At 34.6% G+C, this 22729-nt stretch overlaps 1 protein-coding gene across 6 annotated transcripts in view; it reads left to right on the top strand.

The window, feature by feature from the left end:
- MED13L (mediator complex subunit 13L) overlaps positions 1-22729 on the top strand; it is a 295043-nt gene that overhangs the window by 26144 nt on the left and 246170 nt on the right. For all 6 annotated transcript variants that reach the window (XR_003146620.3, XM_025474084.3, XM_025474083.3 and 3 more), the window contains exon 2: positions 7526-7763. Coding sequence is in view for 3 of the 6 variants with exons in the window: in XM_025474084.3 (XP_025329869.1) it covers positions 7526-7763 (238 nt within the window). In the remaining 3 variants the exon portion in view is untranslated. The remainder of the gene's footprint in view (positions 1-7525; positions 7764-22729) is intronic.

Here is a 22729-nt window from a genome sequence, read left to right as displayed (position 1 = left end):
CTTATATTTTAAATGTCAAATTTGCTTGTGTGTATTATCCTAGTATCCTAGTTCAGGGGTCAGCGGACTTTTTTTTTTTTTTTTTTTTTTTAGGATCAGAGTAGTTATTTCAGGTTTGTGGGTTGTATTGTCTCAGTTGCAGCTACTCAGCTCTATAGTTGTAATGTGGAAAGAACAACAGACAACATGTAAATAAATGGACAAAGTTGTTTTACTTTACAATAAAGTTTTACTTTATTCATAAGAACAAAAAAAAGAAAAGAACAGTTGGCCAACCCATGGGGTATAGTTTTTTCAGCCCCTTGAACTAGTTGACTGAATACAAATGATATTAGGGGCAAAAAATCTTATAATTGGAAGGAAAGAGTCTGAGATTCATATTTAAGGTTTGAAAGGAATCTTACAAATCCTGTTGTTCAGACAACCCTTTGATGTTTGAAACCACATCCAGTATTAATAGCTTCTCCTTAACACCTCATATCTTCTGCTTCTCAGGGATCTCAGCCAGGGTGCCTTTCTTGAGAAACCTCTCACTGTTGTTGTTTTAATCATCAGTCCTCTGCTATCACTTGGGTCAGTGCTGAACAAATCTAATCCACCTTCCACATAGGAGTCTTTCATATAAATGAAGACTTTACAGATTTATTCAGAATGTTAACTCCATATTAAATTCATTCAGCTTAATTTAACTGTGCCTTTATTTTATTTTTTGCTACCATGTTTATTTGCTTGAAAGGTTTGAACATGAAGCCATATAACCTTCTAGCCATATGACAGGTTTCCATTTCCTCACCAACCTTGACCTTCATATGTTAATTTGTTGTAGTTTATCTAGATTTCTCTCAAACTGGAGCTGGGAGCTGAAAGCAATATTGATTAGTGACTTGCTATGTAAGATCTGTTGTGTAGGATCTGCATACTCTGTTTATATTAATGTAGCTTAAGACGGCAGTAACTTTAAAGTAGTTATTTCACATTGTTTAATTATATTAAACTTAAATGTCAAAATCTTTGAGCTTTTTTCACTCATACTTCTGCTAAACCAGCTTCCCATTTTTTATCTTTATGTTTTTGAGTTAATATTGGTAAACAGGGCTATAAAGGAAATTACAATTTAGGAAAAAAGTTATTATGAATCATCAAAAATATACACGTTAGAGAACATCTTTGATATACAACTTTATTGTATGGAGAGTTATGTTGCATTTCTCACAATGTGGAAATAATATGTTAGATGGGAGTGACATGGGAGGCGCAGTGTCCTGTTGCCCTCAGCCCTTTTGCAGAGGAAATGAATCCTTGGCAAGCTGCTTAGGTATGGGTAGGAAGAATTGAGCAGACCTAGGTGAGAGGGAGCATGTAACGGGAAGTATGTCTTTGCTTAATTGAAGATTTTTTTATTTTGTTTTTGTTTTGTCTTAGAGAAGGAGAAGGGGGAGGGGTAAGAGGAGAGGGGGAAAAAAAGGAGAATATTAAGCGTGGAGCTCAATGTGGGGGCTCAATCTCATAATTGTAAGATTATGACCTGAGCCAAAATCAAGGGTCAGATGACCCTTTATTGAAGTTTTAGTATTCTAACAATGGAGAAAAGAAACAGCACCACAATATTGTAAGATGTGGCAAATAACCTTTTTGACTTTTTGCAACACAATTTATGGGATACTGAATTATTCTTAAGCTTAGAAATTTTGTAGAATCAATCTGTAAAATGGTACAAGTGGATTTTTAAAAAAGATTTTATTTATTTTTCATGAGAAAGAGAGGCAGAGGAGAAGCAGGCTCCCTCTGGGGTGCCCAGTGCGGCACTGGATCCTGATCCCCAGACTCCAGTATCATGCTAGCTAGGATCATGCCCAGAACCGAAGGCAGATGCTTAACTGCTGAGCCACACAGGCATCCCCAGAAGTGAATTCTTAATAAATATTAGTGACTTATTGGTGCACTAAATATATTTTATTATTACATTTTGGTAATTGTTTTTTTAAATTAGAAATGTATTCTTACATAGTTAAGAGTGCAAATGGTTCTGCAAGGCTTATATGAATAATATTCCTCTGTTCCTGGCCCCTACTTTACCTTTTCTAAAGGCAAACATTTTCATCCCCATTTGTTGATTATCTGAATTCTTATTTCAATGTTTCTAAATACTAAGCTTATAGTTACTTTTAAGGTTTTCAAAATCTGGACCTTTCGCTTTTTTTTTTTTTAAAGATTTATTTATTTACTCATGAGAGACATGGACAGAGAGAGAGAGAGGCAGAGACATAGGTAGAGGGAGAACCACACTCCTCCCAGGGAGCCTGATGTGAGTCTTGATCCCGGATCCGGGGGAGATCACGACTTGAACGAAGGCAGGCGCCCAACTGTTGAGCCACCCAGGTGTCCTGTAAATTGGGTTTTATCTCTCCTTTCTCCATAGCTAGGATTCAGTTTTTTAGGTTTTATAAATTTCTTTATCTCTTGGGCATCAGCTTCTTAGCTCTCAAAATCTTGGTGCTCTCATCTCCTCTTGTACCTACCATTCTGGTTTTATGATTTAAGGGAAAAACAAAACAAATTCTTTACTGATGTTTTAGAGGGATTTAAGACAGAGCAAAAGCAGATGTGTGTGTTTACCCTGGTGTCTTTACCTGGAGCTGATTAGTTATGTTTTAACAGAAGTTTTCTATTATCCCTGACTTTTTTCCTTTCTGTGACTCAAGTTGAGGGATGATTTAATATGTTTGCTGTATTTCCCTGTTGTACTAGCGTAGTAACCCTATCACAGGAGGTTGTGAGGTGAGGCAGATTTGGAATTTCCTAGTGCACTTAGGTTAGTCCCTGATGATCACAGCCGTCTTTTCTGCACACCTTCCTAGAATCCTTCTCAGGATTGATATTAAGGTAGTTGTTCTCTTGTTTGAGAAGTCTTTCGTTTACCTATTTCTTGAAAATCCAAATCTTCTGGCGGCTTTCCTATTCCTGCTGATAATTCTAAGGCATATAATTAAGAGTTCAGTCTCATTTACAAGTTGCCTTTGTGAGTGGGATGCAATTAGCCTGGGCCAGGAGACTTGAACTCATTTATAATATCTAGGTCAGCCATATCACTTTACAGGTCAGGAAGCTATGATTCCTGAGATGGAGTAGATTTCCTAATAACATATAGATAAGTAGTTGAAAAAGTGGGACTTGAACCTAGATCTTCTGCCCTCTAGCCAGTGTTCTTTCTATGGTACTACACCCTGAGTTCATTCATATCAAGGCCTGTTACTTTTGCTCTGTTTGATAACCACTAAATATAGTTTTAACTCTGAGGAGCCACATTGCAGGTATATACTGTTGGTGGTGTGGGTTCTGATTGTGATGGGTCAGTGCAAATAAATGACTTCCATTGGGAGAATTTATCAGCCCATTTCCTATGTATTGTGCCTAAAGAAAAGCACCTTAAGAATCAGTATAAATTTTCTTAAAATACATTCCTGCTGTTAGAAAGTGTATTTATCCTGATTCTGTTGTAATCTTTTAAATTCCAACCGTTCTGAGCTATAGCCGCCTTCTCTTTAGGCCAGGGCAGTCTCTACCAATTAAGTTCAATTTTCTGAGGATCTTGACTACTTATACAATAGATGCTAGCCATTGATGAGAAAATTTCCCTGCAATCCTGCAATCTTTCTTGCTTTTATTAGAATTGTTTTTTTTTTTTCTTGGTTTGTTATACATATCCTCTAAAAATTAGCTTGTGTAGATAGTCTTATAGTTATAGTGGTAATATATAAAAGAAGGCATATAATTATCTGAGTGAAATTTAAAAAGTCTCTTCTATTCATGGGATGGTGTGTGGGCACTCTTGTACTAGTTTTCTTAATACCTCAGGAAGACTAAAGAAAGATTCATGAACTTTCTTAAATTAGAAAGTATGGCCATGAGCTCTTGCCATTGCTAAATTGAGTTGATGACAGTTTCTTTGTACTATTTTATAATCCTCTAGGGCTAATTTTTACCATTAGCCTTATGAAGCAGCATGGCAGAGTGGGAAGGAATTTATTCTTTAAATGCAGTTATGCTTTTAATCCAGTTATATTTGGGATCTACCATTTGCTGCCTTTGTAGGTAGGGGAGAATTATTTAACCTTTCTGAGTCCTAATTTCTTTAGCTGTCTGTTTGTGAAGATTAGAAATTATATGTGAAGATCTTGGTATATTGTTTAATGTTAGAAATTACATACTGTTTGTAAATAGGTGATGGTTGTGGTTGTTACTACATATATCTATCTCTCTATATATGATTGTTACTATGTATATGTGCATGCTGGATTTATTCCTTGTATATTTTAATTTCATCCTTTTGATTTTATATTTTATTTATTTTTAGATTTTGTTTATTTGACAGAAGACCGTGTGTGCGCACAAGTAGGCAGAGCAGGCAGGCAGAGAGGGAGAAGCAGACTCCCTGCTGAGCAGACAGCCCCACATGGGGCTCTATCCCAGGGCCCTGGGATCATGACCTGAGCCAAAGGCAGACACTTAACTGACCAAGCCACTCAGGTGCCCCTGATTTTATATTTTAAAAACTGATTTTATATTTAAGTGTAATTTTAAACTTAAATATAATTATGGATTGTCTTTGGCAGTGAGAAATAACTGCATTTTGGGATAACTTGCATCTAGAAATACTTTAAAGAGTTTCTTCATAATTTTGAAATTAAAGAATTTTAAGTCTTGGAAGATCTATGCTTTTGTCAGAAATTGGTCCATAGAAGTTTGTGTGGAGGGACACCCGGGTGGCTCAGTGGTTGAGTGTCAGTCTTTGGCCCAGGTTGTGATCCTGGGGTCCTGGGATCGAGTCCCACATTGGGCTCCCCGCAGGGAGCCTGCTTCTCCCTCTGCCTATGTCTCTGCCTCTCCCTGTGTCTCTCATGAATAAATAAAATCTTTGGGGAAAAAAAGAGAAGTTTGTGTGGAATTGCTTCTTAACTATGAACATGATCATGGTATATGAGGACATATATTAGTCTAAGTGAATATACGTCCAATATAGGGATTTCTTTTTTTTTTTTTTTGGACAGTATTTCGGTATCACTACGTTGTCTTTGGTCTTATCAAACAATAATTCGAAGTTTAAAGCGAAGTCTTTGAACATTCACTTTATGCTTAGTTATCTCTGTTAGGCTTAAATGGTGTTTCATTGTTAATTTTCCAGTGAAGACTGGTATAATGATATTTAATTTTAGCTTTAAGGTAAAGGAACTAAATTGTTTTAAAATAATTGGACATTTTCCAGTTTTTCCAACTGAATTAGTTATGAAGTGATTAAGTTTGTAGGCTTGTTATGTCCCTTCTGAATTCTGTCACTTGCTAGAACAACTCCATAAAGAATATAGAGCAGATGGCCATGGCTTCCCTTTATCAAAACTGAGACCAGGGAAGCACTGATAGGAAGTTAGTGCTAGGATTAGGAAACCATTCTTCTGAATCAAAGCCAAATATTTTGTTTGCTGAACCATCCTGGATGTTACAGGTAAAAGTATTCTAGTGAGTAAATTGCTGTGCATAGATTTCTTGGGGACTGGCTCATCTGATGTTTAAATTTCTGATAGATCATAATTTTCTAACATTTCAAATATGGTTAATGTAAATATTAGTAATTTATATTTATTGGTATCTTTCATATCTTTCAAAGTTATTAGTCTTCTACTTTTCTGATTTCAACTGCCCCTTTTTAGTCTTTTTATTTAGTTTGTTTCTTTGACATTTATTTAAAAATTGAAGGTAGGTTTTCTGTTTAAAACACAGACATACATATACATTACTTTTGTTTGAAGAAATAAAGGAACTTGTGTGATAGAAAAATGCAAAAGGGATATGAACAAAGAGAAATGTACTATCATTACTAGTAATGATAGCAGTATCACTTATATTTTTTGCCATGTGCCAGGCATCATTATAAGTATTTTAAATACGTGCTTGTTTAATCAACTCTGTAAATACTGTTATTCTCATTTTCGTGGTGAGGTGACAGAGGGACAAAAGTTAAGGTAACTTACTAAGTACTTGCTACTTATAGCTAGTAAATATGGAGCTGGTGTTCAAACCTGAAGGCTGGCCCCAGGTTATATTTGGGATGAAATAGATGATAATCGTTTCCTCTAAGCTGAGAAAGGGCTGCATATTAGTACAGGGTCATACCATACTATTAAGTTGGCAGTTATTTAAACAACTATTGACAGAAATTGACTTGGGTGGGGAGGGGAGGGGAAGATGAGTAAGGATCCAGTGCCAGGGGACACATGGACTGTTTTGTCCAGAATTATGTTATGAATCCATTTTATTGTCACTTTTGAATACATAGTTGTAGTTTATAGCTATTTAAATAAGGAATTCATCTTTTGTGTTGAAACACCTTTGAATTTTAGTTCCTTAGACCTCTAAGATTTAAGAAAATTTAAAATATAAACGTAGGTAATAGAATGAAGATCCAGGTTCTGCTCTCAGCTGGTTTAGTGTCTTTGTTTTATTTTATTTTTTTATTTTTAAAGATTATATTTATTTGTTCATGAGAGACACATAGAGAGGCAGAGACATAGGCAGAGGGAGAAGCAGGCTCCATGCGGGGAGCCTGATGTGGGACTCAATCTCGGGACTCCAGGATCACACCCTGGGCCAAAGGCAGTTGCTCAACCACTGAGCCACCCAGGCGTCTCTAGTATCTATGCCTTAAAATGTATTTAGAAAACAAGACAAAACTACATTAGGGAATTGTTCTAGAAGCAAAGCTTTTCTGTGTGTTACATGCTAAAGAACATGCAGAAATTGCTGATACCTTGTGTCAGTTTCATTAGTAGCTTGCTTTGGTGTTAATAATGAAAGGCTATGAGGCTGTGTGCTCACCACTTTCCTGATTAAAGAGGATTCAAATTGTAGCTTCTGCATGGGAAGAAATTGAGATCCTTTGAAAGAAGTTCTTTCACTTTTACAAACTTATTTTTTAAACTCTTACCTGATTTCTAAATATAATTTATGAATCAAATAAGGATGAACAGCAAATAGTTTTATATGTAAGGACTTGATAGTAAATTTTTGGTAAAAATAGTTCAACTGGAAATAATCATCTGTTGTAATTTGGTATTTAATATAAAGAGCTATGTAGAAATCTTAATAGAAAGAAATGAGTTTTTTCTCCCTTTAAAAATCAAGGAAGAGGAGGGCAGCCCGGGTGGCTCAGTGGTTTAGGGCTGCCTTCGGCCCAGAGCCTGATCCTGGAGACCTGGGATCGAGTCCCATGTCCCGCTCCCTGCATGGAGCCTGCTTTTCCCTCTGCCTGTGTCTCTGCCCCCCCCCCCCCCCCCCGCCCCGTGTCTCTCATGAATAAATAAATAAAATCTTTAAAAAATATCAAGGAAGATTGACAAATATTTTTCAGTGAGAGAAATCTTATGTGTAGTAATGTAAATATTGCAGATTTGGTTATCTGTATGGAAGCTTGTTTTTTGTGTTCTGTAAGAAGAAATATCAAAACCATTGTAATTTTCTTGTTTTCTTCCAGGCTGAACTCACGGGAATCAAATGGCGTAGGTACAATTTTGGAGGGCACGGGGACTGTGGACCCATAATTTCAGCCCCAGCCCAAGATGATCCGATCCTGTTAAGTTTCATCCGCTGTCTGCAAGCCAACTTGCTGTGTGTATGGCGTCGAGATGTCAAACCAGATTGCAAAGAGTTATGGATATTCTGGTGGGGTGACGAACCCAACCTAGTGGGTGTAATACATCATGAACTGCAGGGTAAGTGTTTTGTTTTTTCTTAAAAACTGTTAGCGTCATATATATATATATTTATATTAATTTCTTATATATATATAAGATATATATATTATTATATATATAAATAATAGTAAATTTCAAAAAGAATTTATTAAGACTTGCTGAGAAAAATCCAAGTGTTCAATGGGTGTCTCAAAAGGAACATCCTCACTCTTACTCTCTTCTTTCTACTCCCATATTTCCCCCCCAAATTGTCTTGTTCTTTTCCAGTCATGCTGGGAACCAGAATCTGTGAACCACTGTTACTAAAGGAAATACTGTGCCTCCTGGGTGTTTTGGGGTGGAAATAAGGCAAGATCTACTGTTTTAAAATGATAGCACATTGTGAGTAATAAGCAAGTCAATGAAATGAACAGAATTGTTTTTTCTTGAACTGTGGCTGTTTTGGTTCATTACCAGCTGAACTCTGGTGGAAAATTATAAAGTGATAACAAAATTTGTGTAAGCGTTATTGGACAAAATTATGAGATGACATTGGATAGTATTTTGAAGAAAGATTAATATAAAGAATCTGGTCTAATTTTGATATGGCAAGTTTTCCTTTGTTTTGTTCCTGTTTCTTATATAATTAGGTGATTCCAGGAGATACTTGCTTCAGTGTTACCTAATTTTTAACTACAGATTACGTCTGATATCTGGAAACTTTGAATTAATGTAAGATTTCATAATTCTAAGCTACTTTTTATATTTACTACAGATTTATAACAAGAGGAAATTTTATGAATATTCTTTGGATGTCTGGTCAGAATTTTTCACTTCTTTCCATCTAGTATGCTAAGAATTTTTCTAAATCAAAATTAATTACAATCTTTACTTAGGGTGGTGCATTAACTCTTTGATATCTGTCTCCTAGAGCCAACTTTTATTATGTCCAAACTACTCTATATTTTGTTAGTTTGTGGCTGAAAAAGTTCAGATAATGTTTGAAATGTTTTGTTAGTTGATATATTTAATATTTTTTTTAAAGGAAGGAAGAAAACTAACTTTCATATTTGAAGGTCTGTTCTAAGGTGTGTGAATTTGCCTAAAGGATTTCCTTTCAACTTTTGCTTGATACCTTCCTAGCTTTCCTTTGCAGCCATTTTATATCTGTGATATCCCTTGCCACAACAGCCAGAGGGCAGTAAACCACAGTGGACTAATTGAGCTGTTTACCTTATGGTCTATTTGTTCAAAGCAAACGTTCCCCCCATAGTTTGTAGAGTACTTGGTTTATAAATATAAGAACCCAGTCTGGGTAAGACTGCTTCCTTAGCTGGTTAATCAGCAGAATCTCAGAACATATATACTTATTAGCAAAGCTTATTTTATGTAGGTTAGTAGTGAATTCAGGTAAAATGAGTTTAACCACATCTGGATTCCATTTATCAGGATTTTAAAAATAAGATAACCCCAGAAGATAATTATAACATTTGTATTTGTCCATTTAAGTATCAAAACATATATTTTGTTCTAAAGTTTTTTCCCATGTAGAAGAGGGAATATAGCATTTTTGTTTGTTCACCTTTATTTTTTAAGATTATTTCTGATTCTTTTTTTTTTAATATTTTATTTATTTATTCATGAGAGAGACAGAAGGAGAGAGGCAGAGACTTAGGCAGAGGGAGAGGCAGGCTCCACACAGGGAGCGCAATGTGGGTCTCAATCCCAGAACCCCAGGAGGCAGTCACTCAACTGCTGAGCCACCTAGGTATCCCAGATTATTTCTGATTCTTAATCTTCCATTTCTCTACCCCATATTGATACCTTATGTCTTAACTTTTTGGTCTGGTCTTTATTTTTTAGCAGCATAAATTACCACTTTATAATAATGATGAAACCAAGCCCAACTATTAATTAGACTTATTTACCTGGTGTGGGGGGTAAAGTTATTTGTCCATACCAACAAAGAAAATGATCAATGTTATTAGAAATAATTTATTTTATTATTTTATTATTTTATTTTTTTTTTAAATTTTTATTTATTTATGATAGACACACACAGAGAGAGAGAGGCAGAGACATAGGCAGAGGGAGAAGCAGGCTCCATGCACTGGGAGCCCGACGTGGGATTCGATCCCGGGTCTCCAGGATCGTGCCCTAGGCCAAAGGCAGGCGCCAAATCGCTGTGCCACCCAGGGATCCCTAGAAATAATTTATTAAGTTACTGTGTTATTTCTCATGGACTGTGTTACCGAGTCAACAAAAAGATGTAGGCTATAAAATTTTTATAGTTGCTTTAGATTGTATGTATATTTCATTGATATATTAAGTATCCTTTTGGTAAAGAATAAGGAAAGAGTGACTTTTTTCTGAACTGTTTTTACAAATCACAGAAACACTACATTTTAATGAGAAAAGTAGAAAAACAGAACTGCCAAATGAAGAGAATAAAAATCCTGAAGTCTGAAACAGAATTTTAATATTTGGTATTTTTATGTGTAAGTGGAGTTGGTATCATACTGTTTTGCAACAGTCATTTTCACTTAATATATTGTGAATGTTTTCTCATGAGAGTGATTATTTTTTATTTTTAATTTCTTTCCTATTGAGTCTGAAAACAGTGTAAGCTGTTTGTTGTTCTCTTGTGTGCCACCAGGAAACTATTCCAGTGATGGAACAGTCATAACTTTGTTAAATATGTCTATTCTTTTTGATATGTCAGATTGGGGAATGTTACTGGATCAAAGCGTGTGAAGTATCCATCACTTAGTAAGAGTGGTTGAAAAGGGTAATTTTATGTGGTTCAACTTAATATCAGAAAGTACTTGAACTTATTTAGAAAAATGAATGGCATAAGGACAACTTTGTTTCAAGTGAGGGAGAATGTGTATGACAGGTGAGTGGTCATGAGAAAAAGATACAAAGGAAGTCTTTTAATTGGTAGTCATACAAATTGAGGATATCTTGGAATCTGTTTTGGTCTTTAAGTAAGAGTCATTTCATTTTAGGTAAAATAAATTTTAACAGAGCCCTGTAAACATTAAGCATGAAGATACCATTATTGTAACATTTTTTTGTGGGAACATCATGCTATTTCTTAAAATGCTTTTTAATTATGTTATTTGGTAGTTCCCTTTGTCTTTACGATGTACCCAAAATAGCATTCTACTAAGAAACCTCACAGTGCAATACAATACCAGAGCAACGTCTTTGATTTAATATGTAAAGTATCCTCATAGAGAATAATCCTGCAGGTTAGACACAGTTTAGTTTTAAATTACTAGATTTTTTTGTTTAAATACTTAAAGTATCTATGAAATTGAACACTAAAATACATTTATAGGTTATCCACATCGCATGGATAAACATATTTGGGCCCGTGTCAGAGAATTGCTATTTATCTTGTCTGGCATAGTAGTTCAGAGCATGGATGGGTTTGAATCCCTGCTTAGTTGCTTGCTGGCTGTGTATCGTTGATCAAGTAACTTATCCTTGCCTCACTTTCCTCACTGTAAACTTGGTATAAGGATAACAAAGGTTAAAGTTCTTAGAACAGCACAGAGAATAGTTTCTTGTCCTTGTCAGGAATTAGCCTGTACAAAGGACCTGTTGGCAGTGAACAAATAGTGTGAAGAACAGGTTTGTCTGGAGCTTAGGCTGTTAGTGAAATAGGAGAGACTGAAAGACTGCGAAGGTGGGCCATAATGAGTGTGCTGACGTAAGGATGTGGAATTTGCACTGAATTTGATTTTTGAGGAATTGTCATAGGTTTCTGATCAGGAAAGAAACATAATTAGGAAGATAATATACAAGATGAACATGAACAGGAAGGCAGTAATATTATAATAAATCATTTTATTCTAAATGGAGCTAGGAACTTAGACATTCTATTTAAGGTACAGATATATTTAAATTAAAAAATACCGATGATTACGTACTGAGCTTAATAGTCTTTGCCAATTTTATTATACATTTGCTCTTTTTGCTTGACTAAATTCTTTTGCACATTTTCAATTTGAATTTTAGAGATTAACATAATACACTAAACTAGCTTTTCCTCATCTACCAAACAAAATTATTTTACAAACAGAATCTTCTGGCCATTTTATCACTTATAGTCAGTGGTGGGAAAGACATGCTATCTTAAAGCACCAAAATGGTACAGTGGTCAAGTACAGACTTCTAGGAACTGAAGATGGCTTGATCCAAAACCTTAAAAGCCCCTGGCCCAGAAGGACAAGTATTACATATAGCCTAGTATGTGCTTAGTGATGCTTGTTGAATGAATGAATGAATGAAGCCCATCTTATATAGTTTTAACAGCATAGTATTGTACTCTCAGAAGGTTAACTTCTTTTTTTTTAGAAGGTTAACTTCTAATGAATACACTTAAAACTTTAACTTGATATTGTGAGGAGATTGAAACCTAATTAAAAGTAAGGCATTAAATATCCATTTTATTTTGTATATGTTTCATAAAGAAACCTAGCTGTAAATATGCATTGTCTATATTTTTAATTTTAAAATTTATAATTTATCTATAATTTTAAAATTTATCTATAATTTGTCTATAGTTTTAATATTTATCTGTACTATCCCTTCTGCTTTTGGCTATTACAAATAGACATATGTAAATTATAATAGGGATACATCTGTCTACCTCTAAAAAATGATTGCCCCAATATATTACTGGAAGCCTTAGGAATTGCCTTTACTGTCAGTGTAGAGGCAGATTGGCAGTTAATACCCTTCATTGTTGCATTTGTAGTCATAAGTTTTGCTTTTTTATTTTTCAGAGTACTGCCACCTATGCCAGGAGGTATGGGCAATTGTAAAAACAGCATTAGATATTAGAGAGCTAGGAAAAAGGGATCTGGTTTTCTAAAATAGTGACCAGTGTAAGATAATTAAGATACTCTATTACTGTTATTTATACATTCGAACTGATTGCAAGCCTCTGGATAAAGAAGTGGGCATTTTGTAAGGATGGAGGAAGGCTAAGGAGAAGAGAGTGGAGAGCCAGTTTGCTAGTATTGTAATCTGTATATATAGATTAAAATGTACAATCTGAAATGATGGGATTGATACAAACTTTAGCTGTTTCCAAGATAGAACCGAATTTCCCCTTCTCTCTTTTTTATTTCAAAAAATTTTTGCAGTTATACATACACTTAACTTTTTTTCTGGTTAAACCATTTGAAGGTAATTTCTAGACTTCATGAATCTTTACCCCTAAATACTTTATCATGTAACATCTGTGACAATGTAGGACATTTTTCAGTGATACTGATATAATTTTTTGTCCTGTCAAATTTTTCATATTCTGAATTTGTTTCCTCATGATTAGATTCAGGTTAAACATTTTTGGCAAGATAATTGAGTAGGTGATATGTACGTCTGTGACATCTTATCAGAGGCACATTATGTCAATTTGCCCCAATATTGATACTACTAAGTTTGATTACTTTGGTTTAAGGTAGTGACCACCAGATTTTTCCTGTGTAAAGATACACTTTTCTTTTTTGTAATTTTTAGGTAAATTTGGGGCAAAACTTTGAGAGGGTGAATATTATTTTTTTAAAAAAAGATTTTTAAATTCATTTGAGAGAGAGCATCAGCAGGATGGTGGGGGGAGAAGGAGAAACCGACTCACTGCTAAGCAGGAAGTCCAAGGTGGGGCTCGATTCCTGGATTCTAGGATCATTACCTGAGCTGAAGGCAAATGCTTAACTGACTGAGCCACCCAGGTGCCCCAAGACAGTGACTATTCTTTTCCCTAGCCCACTTTTCACTCTGGCTTGAGGAAGAATCTAACTTTTCAGCTATTTAAAAACAACAGAGATCAAATGAAGACGACATTCTTGAGTAACAGGAAAGGTAGCTAGGGGGGTAGAGGAGAGGAGAAGGAAGAAAAGCACAGGCGATCTAATCAAGTCAGATTATGACAGTAAAGTCAAACTGAAAATTAATAGCCTTAAGCTGAACACATTAAAAAGAAAAGTGTTGACCCTGAATTTTCTCAAATCATAATTAAGTATATAGGAATATACTACTACATCTTTCAGTCTGTGACTTTTCACTTGAATTTTGATTTTGGTTCTCTTTGACAAAATGAAAGGAAATGATTTCAGTCAACATTGTGAATGGCTTTATCCTCAATTGAAAAAAATTGCTTTTTGTGAAAGTAGTGATCCTTTTACATGTAAAATTGACAGGAATGAAATTATTTCTAAGTAAAATGCTGTTCAGTTTCAAAATTTCTTCTAAAGAGATTATCTGATTTCTTGACTTCCCCCCCCTGGTTAATTTTACATATATATTTTTTCATTATTGGTGGTCAGTTTATGATTCATTGAAATTAATCTCTGATTAAATTGGAAAGTAATTTTTTTGGATTTATTGTTTGGGTTTATTTTTCAAGTATAAGATTCTGCTGGTTTTGAAAGCAGGTGAATTTTTCTTCAGCATTCTAGATTTGTGGTATTTTACCTATCAACATTTATATGGTGATTTTATTATATGGCATTAGTAATTCTTGAGATTAATGTCACATTGCTGTGTTTCATACTTGTTATTTTATATTTGTTATGGATATATAGTATTTTCATATTTGTTTTTATGTATATAGTAATAGAAGAGTACCTTTGTATTTCATGAGAACAAGCACTTTTAGGGAAAACTCCTCATACTCAGTGGAAAATGGTAGCTAGTTCTAAATAGTTTATGAACTAAGTACTCCTGGTTTTCACTGGATCTAAATTATTTAAGTCTTGATACAAAATTTCTGACTTTTGAAATAGTTACAGCGTGTTCTGTTTCCTCAGGTGTAGTTTTAAAAGAATTGGTTTGCTAAAGCATAAAATAGTAATAGTTTTCATTGATGATTATCCAGATGATTCCAGAGCATATTTAACTGAAGTAATAGATTTAATAGAAAATCATAAGTTATATCCTTAAAAGAGAAAGTGGAATACTTATTAGTAGTTTTGTAAGCAATACATTTGTATTGTAAAGTTACGGTACAATTCGGAATTCTTTTATATGAAAAATAGAAAAAGATCTAATGGATTAGACAGAATTATTAAGCAAGACGTGCTTGCAATTGAGAGAACAAGCTAAAGTCTAACTGTGGAATGTAAATAAAATCGATGTGTTACCACAGGCAACTTGCTGAACCGTGTAATTAGCTTTTTCTATGAAAAATGAGACATTTATACTGAGATTGTGGTAAAATAGCATGTAAAGGGCTTATGTTCTAATGATATGAAAATTAAACAGTTGGTAAAAAATTATAATTTAAAGATTGCTGCTTCAGGGTAAAGTTTAATCAGTTGTTTTTTAGGGGGGAGGATTTATGTTTTGGTAAGTAAAGGCATTACAGTCCGATATTTTTGTATTGAAAAGAAGTCCCCTACTTGTATAAAGTAAACCTGAGTAAAACCTCTGCTAATGAGGGATTAAAGTCACCACTGGAACAAGTAGGATTGAAAATTAACCTGAAGTTAGAGAAACTGTTATTTGGTGTATTAGTTTTTTACTCCCTTTATTTGTAAGTAATTTTAGTGATGAATATATTGTGACTGATACAAAAGTATTTAGTAATTTTAAGGATAGCTTGTTTGATACCCACCTCCTTTGTATACATTTTATTTCAAAATCTTGTTTTTTAATAGAAAACTTACACATTCAGAAGAGGTTCTTGTACATTAAAGTGGTATAAAGATTTCTTTACCTTGTAATACAGTTGTTTCTTCTTCTTTTTTTTAAGATTTTATTTATTTATTCATGAAAGACAGAGAGGCAGAGACATAGAGGGAGAAACTGGCTCCTCGAAGGAAGGCTGATGTGTGGAACTCAATCCCTGAATTGAGATCACACCCTGAGCCAAAGGCAGCTGCTCAACCACTGAGCCACCCAGGGTCCCTACAATTTCCTTGTTTATCTCTTTTTTTAGGGAGGTTGACATAAGAATATAAATGTGGCAAATTGGAGAAAAAGTTTAACTCCTGGTAGAATTTAATAGCCTAATTAATTTCAGAAAAAATTACATATTTGAACATTAAACTTGAATGAAGTAGAGATATAAAATTATATATTCAGAGAACACCACCTTTTGCTGCAGAATTTACAAGCAAATTCATGACTGACATGAATTTACAAGCAATTTCATTGCTGACATTCAGAAAGCATCACGTCAGTTTTAAAGTTTACAGTATTTTATATAGGAGATGAAGTAGAAAGTCCCTCCAGTGAAATCGGGCTTCTAAGGAAGGAAGAAGGTGAGAATGGATCTCCTAGGTCATCACCTAGAGGACTCAGAGAATATCCTTTTCCATTTATGCTGTTGAATTAGCATAGGCAGAGGGAAGCTGAAGCTTAGAAAAAGCCTATGACTCCATCATATCCTTAGTTATAATGGAACCCAGACTCATATTTTGTATCTTTTATTTTTTATTTTTTTATTTTTTTATTTTTTTAAATTTTTATTTATTTATGATAGTCACAGAGAGAGAGAGAGAGAGGCAGAGACACAGACAGAGGGAGAAACAGGCTCCATGCACCGGGAGCCTGATGTGGGATTCGATCCCGGGTCTCCAGGATCGCGCCCTGGGCCAAAGGCAGGCGCCAAACCGCTGCGCCACCCAGGGATCCCTCATATTTTGTATCTTTTAAAATCAAAACTGTTACTTGGTTGCAAAGCTGTATTGCAACATGAAACTGTATTGATTGTGCCATATAAATTGAGTCAATCAAATTTCCCAAACCATTTATTTATCATTTTTTATAGGATTTTATTTTTTAAGGATTTTATTTATTTATTCATGAGAAACAGAGAGAGGCAGAGACATAGGCAGAGGGAGAAGCAGGCTTCCTGTGGTGAGTCTGATGTAGGATTTGATCCCAGGACCGCAGGATCATGCCCTAAGCCAAAGGCGGATCTCAACTACTAAGCCACCCAGTGCCCCTCCCAAACCATTTAAAATAAGACCCACATAACTATTCCAATTCTGTTTATCTCAAGTCAGATCTATTTCCTGTACTTACAGAAAGAATGCTGGCTTGCATAATACTAGACAGAGGACCTTTTTTATTTTTAAATATTTTCTGTGAGACTTGGCAAATGTTGGGTTCCAATAATGTCAGCTCATAAACATTTAGTCTAGGTGTTCTTAACTGAGCATACACTACAGATAAAGGGAAAATAAGAATAGTTTGATAGTCATTAAAACTTGATGTGCATATATACCATTTGAATATTTAGACTTTATTATGAGATTAGCATTTGCTGTTATAAAATATCTTATTGAAGTAACTGAAAAGCTACAATTATGTTATCTGTTGTCATTAAGACGTCTTTCCCCTCCTCTTTTTATAGAACTATTATAGGTATGTATTTTGAAAAATCAGAAATCTACAGTAAAAGAACAGGTTAGTTATTAGGGGAAGCAAGAGGTGGTTGCTGAGGCTGCCATTTAGTTAAGTTACATGGTTTCTGGTCCTGTTTAAAGTATGGTAGACTAAGCCAACTTATAGGTGTCTGTGCTACCATTCATGAATAATTGTTTGAAAAAGTATTTATTTACAAATGGTTTCTGTTTTGTTTTATGATGTTTGAGCAAATGGCAGCTGGAACTTGGTATAGATTTACTCAGCCATGAGTACACTGGAGCTAAGATTTTTTTTCTTTTAAAAAATATTGTAATGGTAGAAATAATACATAAATTTGCTGCTGCTCCCCTATCCCAAAAGTTCCCAACAGCTTGGAAATCTGTTTTATGTATAAAGAATCATGAAATTAGAATCTGTTGCTCTGAGTATTTTGTGACTGATGCTGTCCTGATACTACCTGAAGAGACACTCATTGAATATCATTATGGCTAGCAAGTGTTCGATAATTTCCTTTTAAGCTCCATCTGTGTAAATATTTTTGAACAATTTTCTACAAGTACTGGGTCACATACCTATTTCTTATAAACCCGACATTGATAAAATACACTCTTTGTATAATTGGGTCTTGTTTTGATACTGGTTCTTTCATATTGTGATTTGGCAGTGAGTTCAACAGAATAAGCATTATCCTCTTGAGGCCCATCTAGGATTGAACTAAAGGGCTTCTACAACATCCACATGATCATACAATTAGTTCTTCTTCTTCTTTTTTTTTTTTCTTGGTGTAACTGAATATCAGCTGGTTGCCAGGGTATTGTGGTAGAATAATATCCTGCAGTTTGTAGTTAATCATGCAGCAGAACTGCCTTGATTAAAAAATAATAAGATAAAAATTGGATGAAGACAAGGTATCTTTGTTTTGAAAAAGATTACATGTATACAATGGTAAAGTGAAGGTTAGAGCATTCACAAATCTGTTTTTAGAAACTTCGTCTTCCTATTTAATATAGTATCAGATGCAAAATATCTTCCATTAAAAAAATACTTACGGCTTTGCTACCCTTGAGGGAGGTAAAACTTCTTGCTAATCTTGAAGGCTTACTTTTAATGCCATTAGAAAATCTACAAGTATCTGTGGAATGACTCCCTGAATCAGGAAGTGATAAGGAAGAACCTTGTCAAAATAAGGTTTCTTCATTGAGATTGTTCTATTTTTTTCACGGGTAATTGTGGACTTACTTAAAATAAGCAATTTTAATGTTTGCTCTTTATAAGAGGGCATGTTATTTACATTGAAATATATTTAGACTAAATTAGAAAAATTTAGATAACCCTCAGGTCAGTTTCAGGCACTATATTTTTAACTTACTTTAAAAGTTGCCTAATAATGGAATGGATGCCTGCCTTGACATCCTTGGAAAACCGATATACAACTCTGATTATTTAGGGGAGAAATAACATTTGTTGACAGTGACTCTATTATGGAAAGATCATGCCATTTACTGGTTTCATGAAGAGTATAACAAAGAGGGGCTCTTGATTTGAATAGCAGACATGGCTGGGACAATTATCCCCATTGCTAAAACAAAGGCTTCAATTAACCAGAACTCAGTTATCCAGAGCCCTCAAACACATTTCAATGTACATCCCCCCCACCCCAACTCATCCTCAGTAAGCACACCATTTTATAAAAAAAAAAAAAGGTTAAATGACTTAACCATAGTATTATCAGTGATTAGTCCAGATATGCATAAGATGGCAGTTTGATTCCCAGTATGGTTGAGGCAGTGAGCTAGAAGATCCTCAGGGGGCAAAAGCATTTTCATGGGATGTCCTGAAGCCACTACTGATTCAGCTCAGTTGACCACACATTATAATTTATAGTATTATGTAACAATGATAAAACAATATATGAGAGGATATTTTAAAATCATTCTTTGAGCTTTATAAACATAAAGTGTTATTACTAATCTTTAAATTTACAGTTAACACCATGTATTTATTCAACAGATTTTTATTGAGCCTGCATTCTGTTAGATGCTGTGCAAGATGCAGAAATAAATCAGAAACATACTCTGTTTTTTTAGAAGCTGACAAATAGGGGAAATAGCATTTGTACATAGAATATTAGTACAGTTGTCCTAAGAGAGACCACACAATATTTTTTCAGTTATACAGGAAGCAGGGCCTTGAGGAAGAGTTGATTCTTGAGCTGATCCTTAAAGAATGGGGTAGACTTTTGGTGTTTGGACATATGGCTGTGTTAGGGCAAACACACTTCATGTATATAGAATTGCAAGAATATAGAGTAGGAACGTTTGAGATATCTGTTTGAGAAGAGTTAAAGATGAGAAGTTGATTGAAAATGGTGTTTTTATGCTTGATAGTGATGGAGCTTAAACCCTAGGGCAAGGAGTTTGGACTTCATAGGTAGTTGGGTTTTTTTTTTTTTAGGTTTTGAATAGGGTAGAGGGAAGGCTCTCTGTAGGCTGCATGGCAGGCAGGACCTGCATCTGACTGTTGCTTACCATTGTAGTTCTAGGACCAGCATAATTTCTGGCACGTATTTGTTGTGAAGAAATTAATGAGTAAATGAATGAATGCAGTGGAAGTTTGTATAAAGATTATCTGAAGTCCTCCCAGTATTTTGGATCACAGAGGAAAACAAGCTGTTGTTTGGAAGACTGTTTTAAAGAACACATATGATTGCATTTGAAACATTTTTTTTGATGCATTAGTTTCTTTTTAATTGTGTATTTCAACGACAGTGAGACAGTGATACAGTTTTCTTCCTTTTTTGCAGTTGCTTATTTTTTATAGCCTACAGTTTAGTTTTAAAATTTTTATTAAAAATAATTGAGGAGGGGATCCCTGGGTGGCTCAGCGGTTTCGCGCCTGCCTTTGGCCCAGGACGCGATCCTGGAGTCCCGAGATCGAGTCCTGCGTTGGGCTCCTGGCATGGAGCCTGCTTCTCCCTCTGCCTCTCTCTCGCTCTCTGTGTCTATCATAAATGGATAAAAATGGATCTTTAGAAAGGAAAAAAAAAGAGAAAAAAATAATTGAGGAGCACCTGGGTGTTCAGTGGTTGAGAGTCTGCCTTTGGCTCAGGTTGTGATCCCAGAGTCCTGGGATCAAGTCCTGCATTGGACTCACACAGGGAACTTGCTTCTCCCTTTGCCTTTGTCTCTGCCTCTCTCTCTCTGTTTCTCATGAATAACTAAAATCTCAAAAAAATTGCATAATTTTCCATAAATTATTTCCATTAGTGTCATAGATAGCAAGTACTTTGGGGAGTTGGCAAAAAGCTTGTGTTCTAATTGTCTTGTAGAACAGAGGCTATGGGAGAATACTATGTATTGGGTAAAAGTGCTTAGTGGTATTTATGTGTGAGAAGCCCTGTTAACTTATAAATACATGGCTTGAATGACCTTGGGTGTCCTACATATGTTATAAATTGCTAGCTCAACACTAGAGTTGATATTTGCTACATAGAAAAGATTAGATAACATTGCTTTGCTGAGGCTCTCTCTGGGAACTGCCTGCTTTGCTTATAGAATCCATTTGACAGAAAACTTTCATTGAGCTTTCTTTCTCTCAATCCTAAAACCCTGAATTAATTGCTAACTTTTTACGATATCATGACTATAGACTACATGGTAAAATGAGACATAGTATATATGATTTGAGCAACCACTTTCAATGAGATCCTTAATAGACACTTTTTAGTGTTAGTATACATCTTTTCTACTGTTTAAATATAGCCTTTTGATTTCATCAAATACTCTAAGATAGCAAGTTAGTACGTGACAATTTCTGTAATTTTAAATGGCATTTTTCTAGGACTATAAACAAAATCGATCTATCTCCTCCAAAGATACTTGCAAATACACACATATACCTGCAGTAGCTTAAATTTCCTGTATTGGTTGAAACTTCCATTTGACAACACATGGAATGCAGCCATATCTCCCAGAGGATGCTTGAAGAGTCTTTCCATCAGTAGTGAATCACACTTTCTGTCAGGAACCATCTATCATTCTCTTTTTCCATTTGTGACTTTAGTTGGCATTCAGTGGAAGTATAGGTCATGGATTGTGGATAGGAGGGCCTATTCACCCTCACTCACATATCCAAAATGGAACAGAGGTCAGGAAGAAATTTACTACTCTTTCTTTATAGTCTACCTTTGAGAGGTAGAGACCATAAGATAAGAATGGTAAATTAGCTAAAAATAAGATTGAATGTTTATACCATGCCTCCTCCTGTAATACATGTCATTATAGATAGGTCATTTAAATTTGCTCGTCTTTTATTCTCATCTCTCATATGGGAATTATAGCTTTATTTTATGATACAGCATGAAGTGAATATGAAAAGCTCATATATTTAAATGCTGTGTAAATGCATTTCATAGTCATACTTTTTCTTTAATGAACCTCACTGTCAAACTATTTAAACCTTCATGAATTTATTTTACAATTAAGTTTTGGTCATAATTTCTACCTGTGGAAAAAAATTGAATTCTTTTTCACCTGGCATTGTCAATATTAATTAAATCATATATAGGCATTTGATTTTTAAAAAAGTAGTGTCTTGTAACTGATCATTTTCTGGCTTTGGTTGCACAAGGATGGTTGATAATATGTATGCCTTTGCTCCTCAAGGGATTTTAGAATAAAAAATTACAATTATGTCTCTTGTTATTTTATAGGATTGTGGTCTAATCCTTGAAAATTATAGTGAGTATATGGTATGTGTTAATTATCAATGGACCAGAGTGTTTTGGACTTTTTATTGATTGTTACATATACAGAATTATTAAGAATATTGGATTAACAAGGATTACTACTCCCATTCACGTTGCTTGCCATAATCCCATTTCCTGTTCTACATTTATTTTTTTTTTAATTGCAGAATAGTTTTTATTTATGCTTAAATTGTGCCTAATTTTATAGTACTAATAAACAGGGAATAAATGATAGCTTGAAATAGTTATATGTTGAAACTGGGAACCAGACAATAATCAAATATTTATAGTTCATTTGGTATGTGTTAGGCATCCTGCTGGGTGCTTGATGATCAATCTTGGAGTTGAAAGTAGTTTTGAATTTATTCTTTCTGAATCTCAACTTGAATGATTTACAAGGAAAAATTTCAGATTCTGCTGATTTCATTTTTGCACCTTGTTTTGTGTTTATTAAATTCATTTTCATTTAGTATATAGAACAGATTTAGCAGTTATGAAATATCAGCCTTTGCCATATTGAGACTGTTAATTTAACTAGTTGAACACTAGAGGGACTGCAGACTAATCACTGGCTTTTTAGTTCAATAGTATATTAGTTGGGATGCTTTATTTAAATAGTGGAACTGCAGAGTTTTTTCCAGCTTTTTAGTTTTCCCAAGGTTGGGTAATATGTCTCCAGCTTTACCTGGTCGCTTATTTGGTTAATTTTCAAGTGTATGGACTATAAAATTTAACCTCTGCCTGTCTACGTATATCAACACAAAAAACTTTTGGTTGGTTATGGGCTCTTTTTAGGCCTACTTATGTATTTAGATGGCCTGCTCAAAGGAGTGGGAAATCTGGGAGTAAGCTGTATAAATGATGAGTT

The sequence above is a fragment of the Canis lupus genome, chromosome 26 (genome assembly GCF_003254725.2).
Source record: "Canis lupus dingo isolate Sandy chromosome 26, ASM325472v2, whole genome shotgun sequence".
NCBI classification, from domain to species: domain Eukaryota; kingdom Metazoa; phylum Chordata; class Mammalia; order Carnivora; family Canidae; genus Canis; species Canis lupus.
Note: the sequence above shows the minus strand (reverse complement) of the source record. Positions and strands in the feature narration are given on the sequence as shown.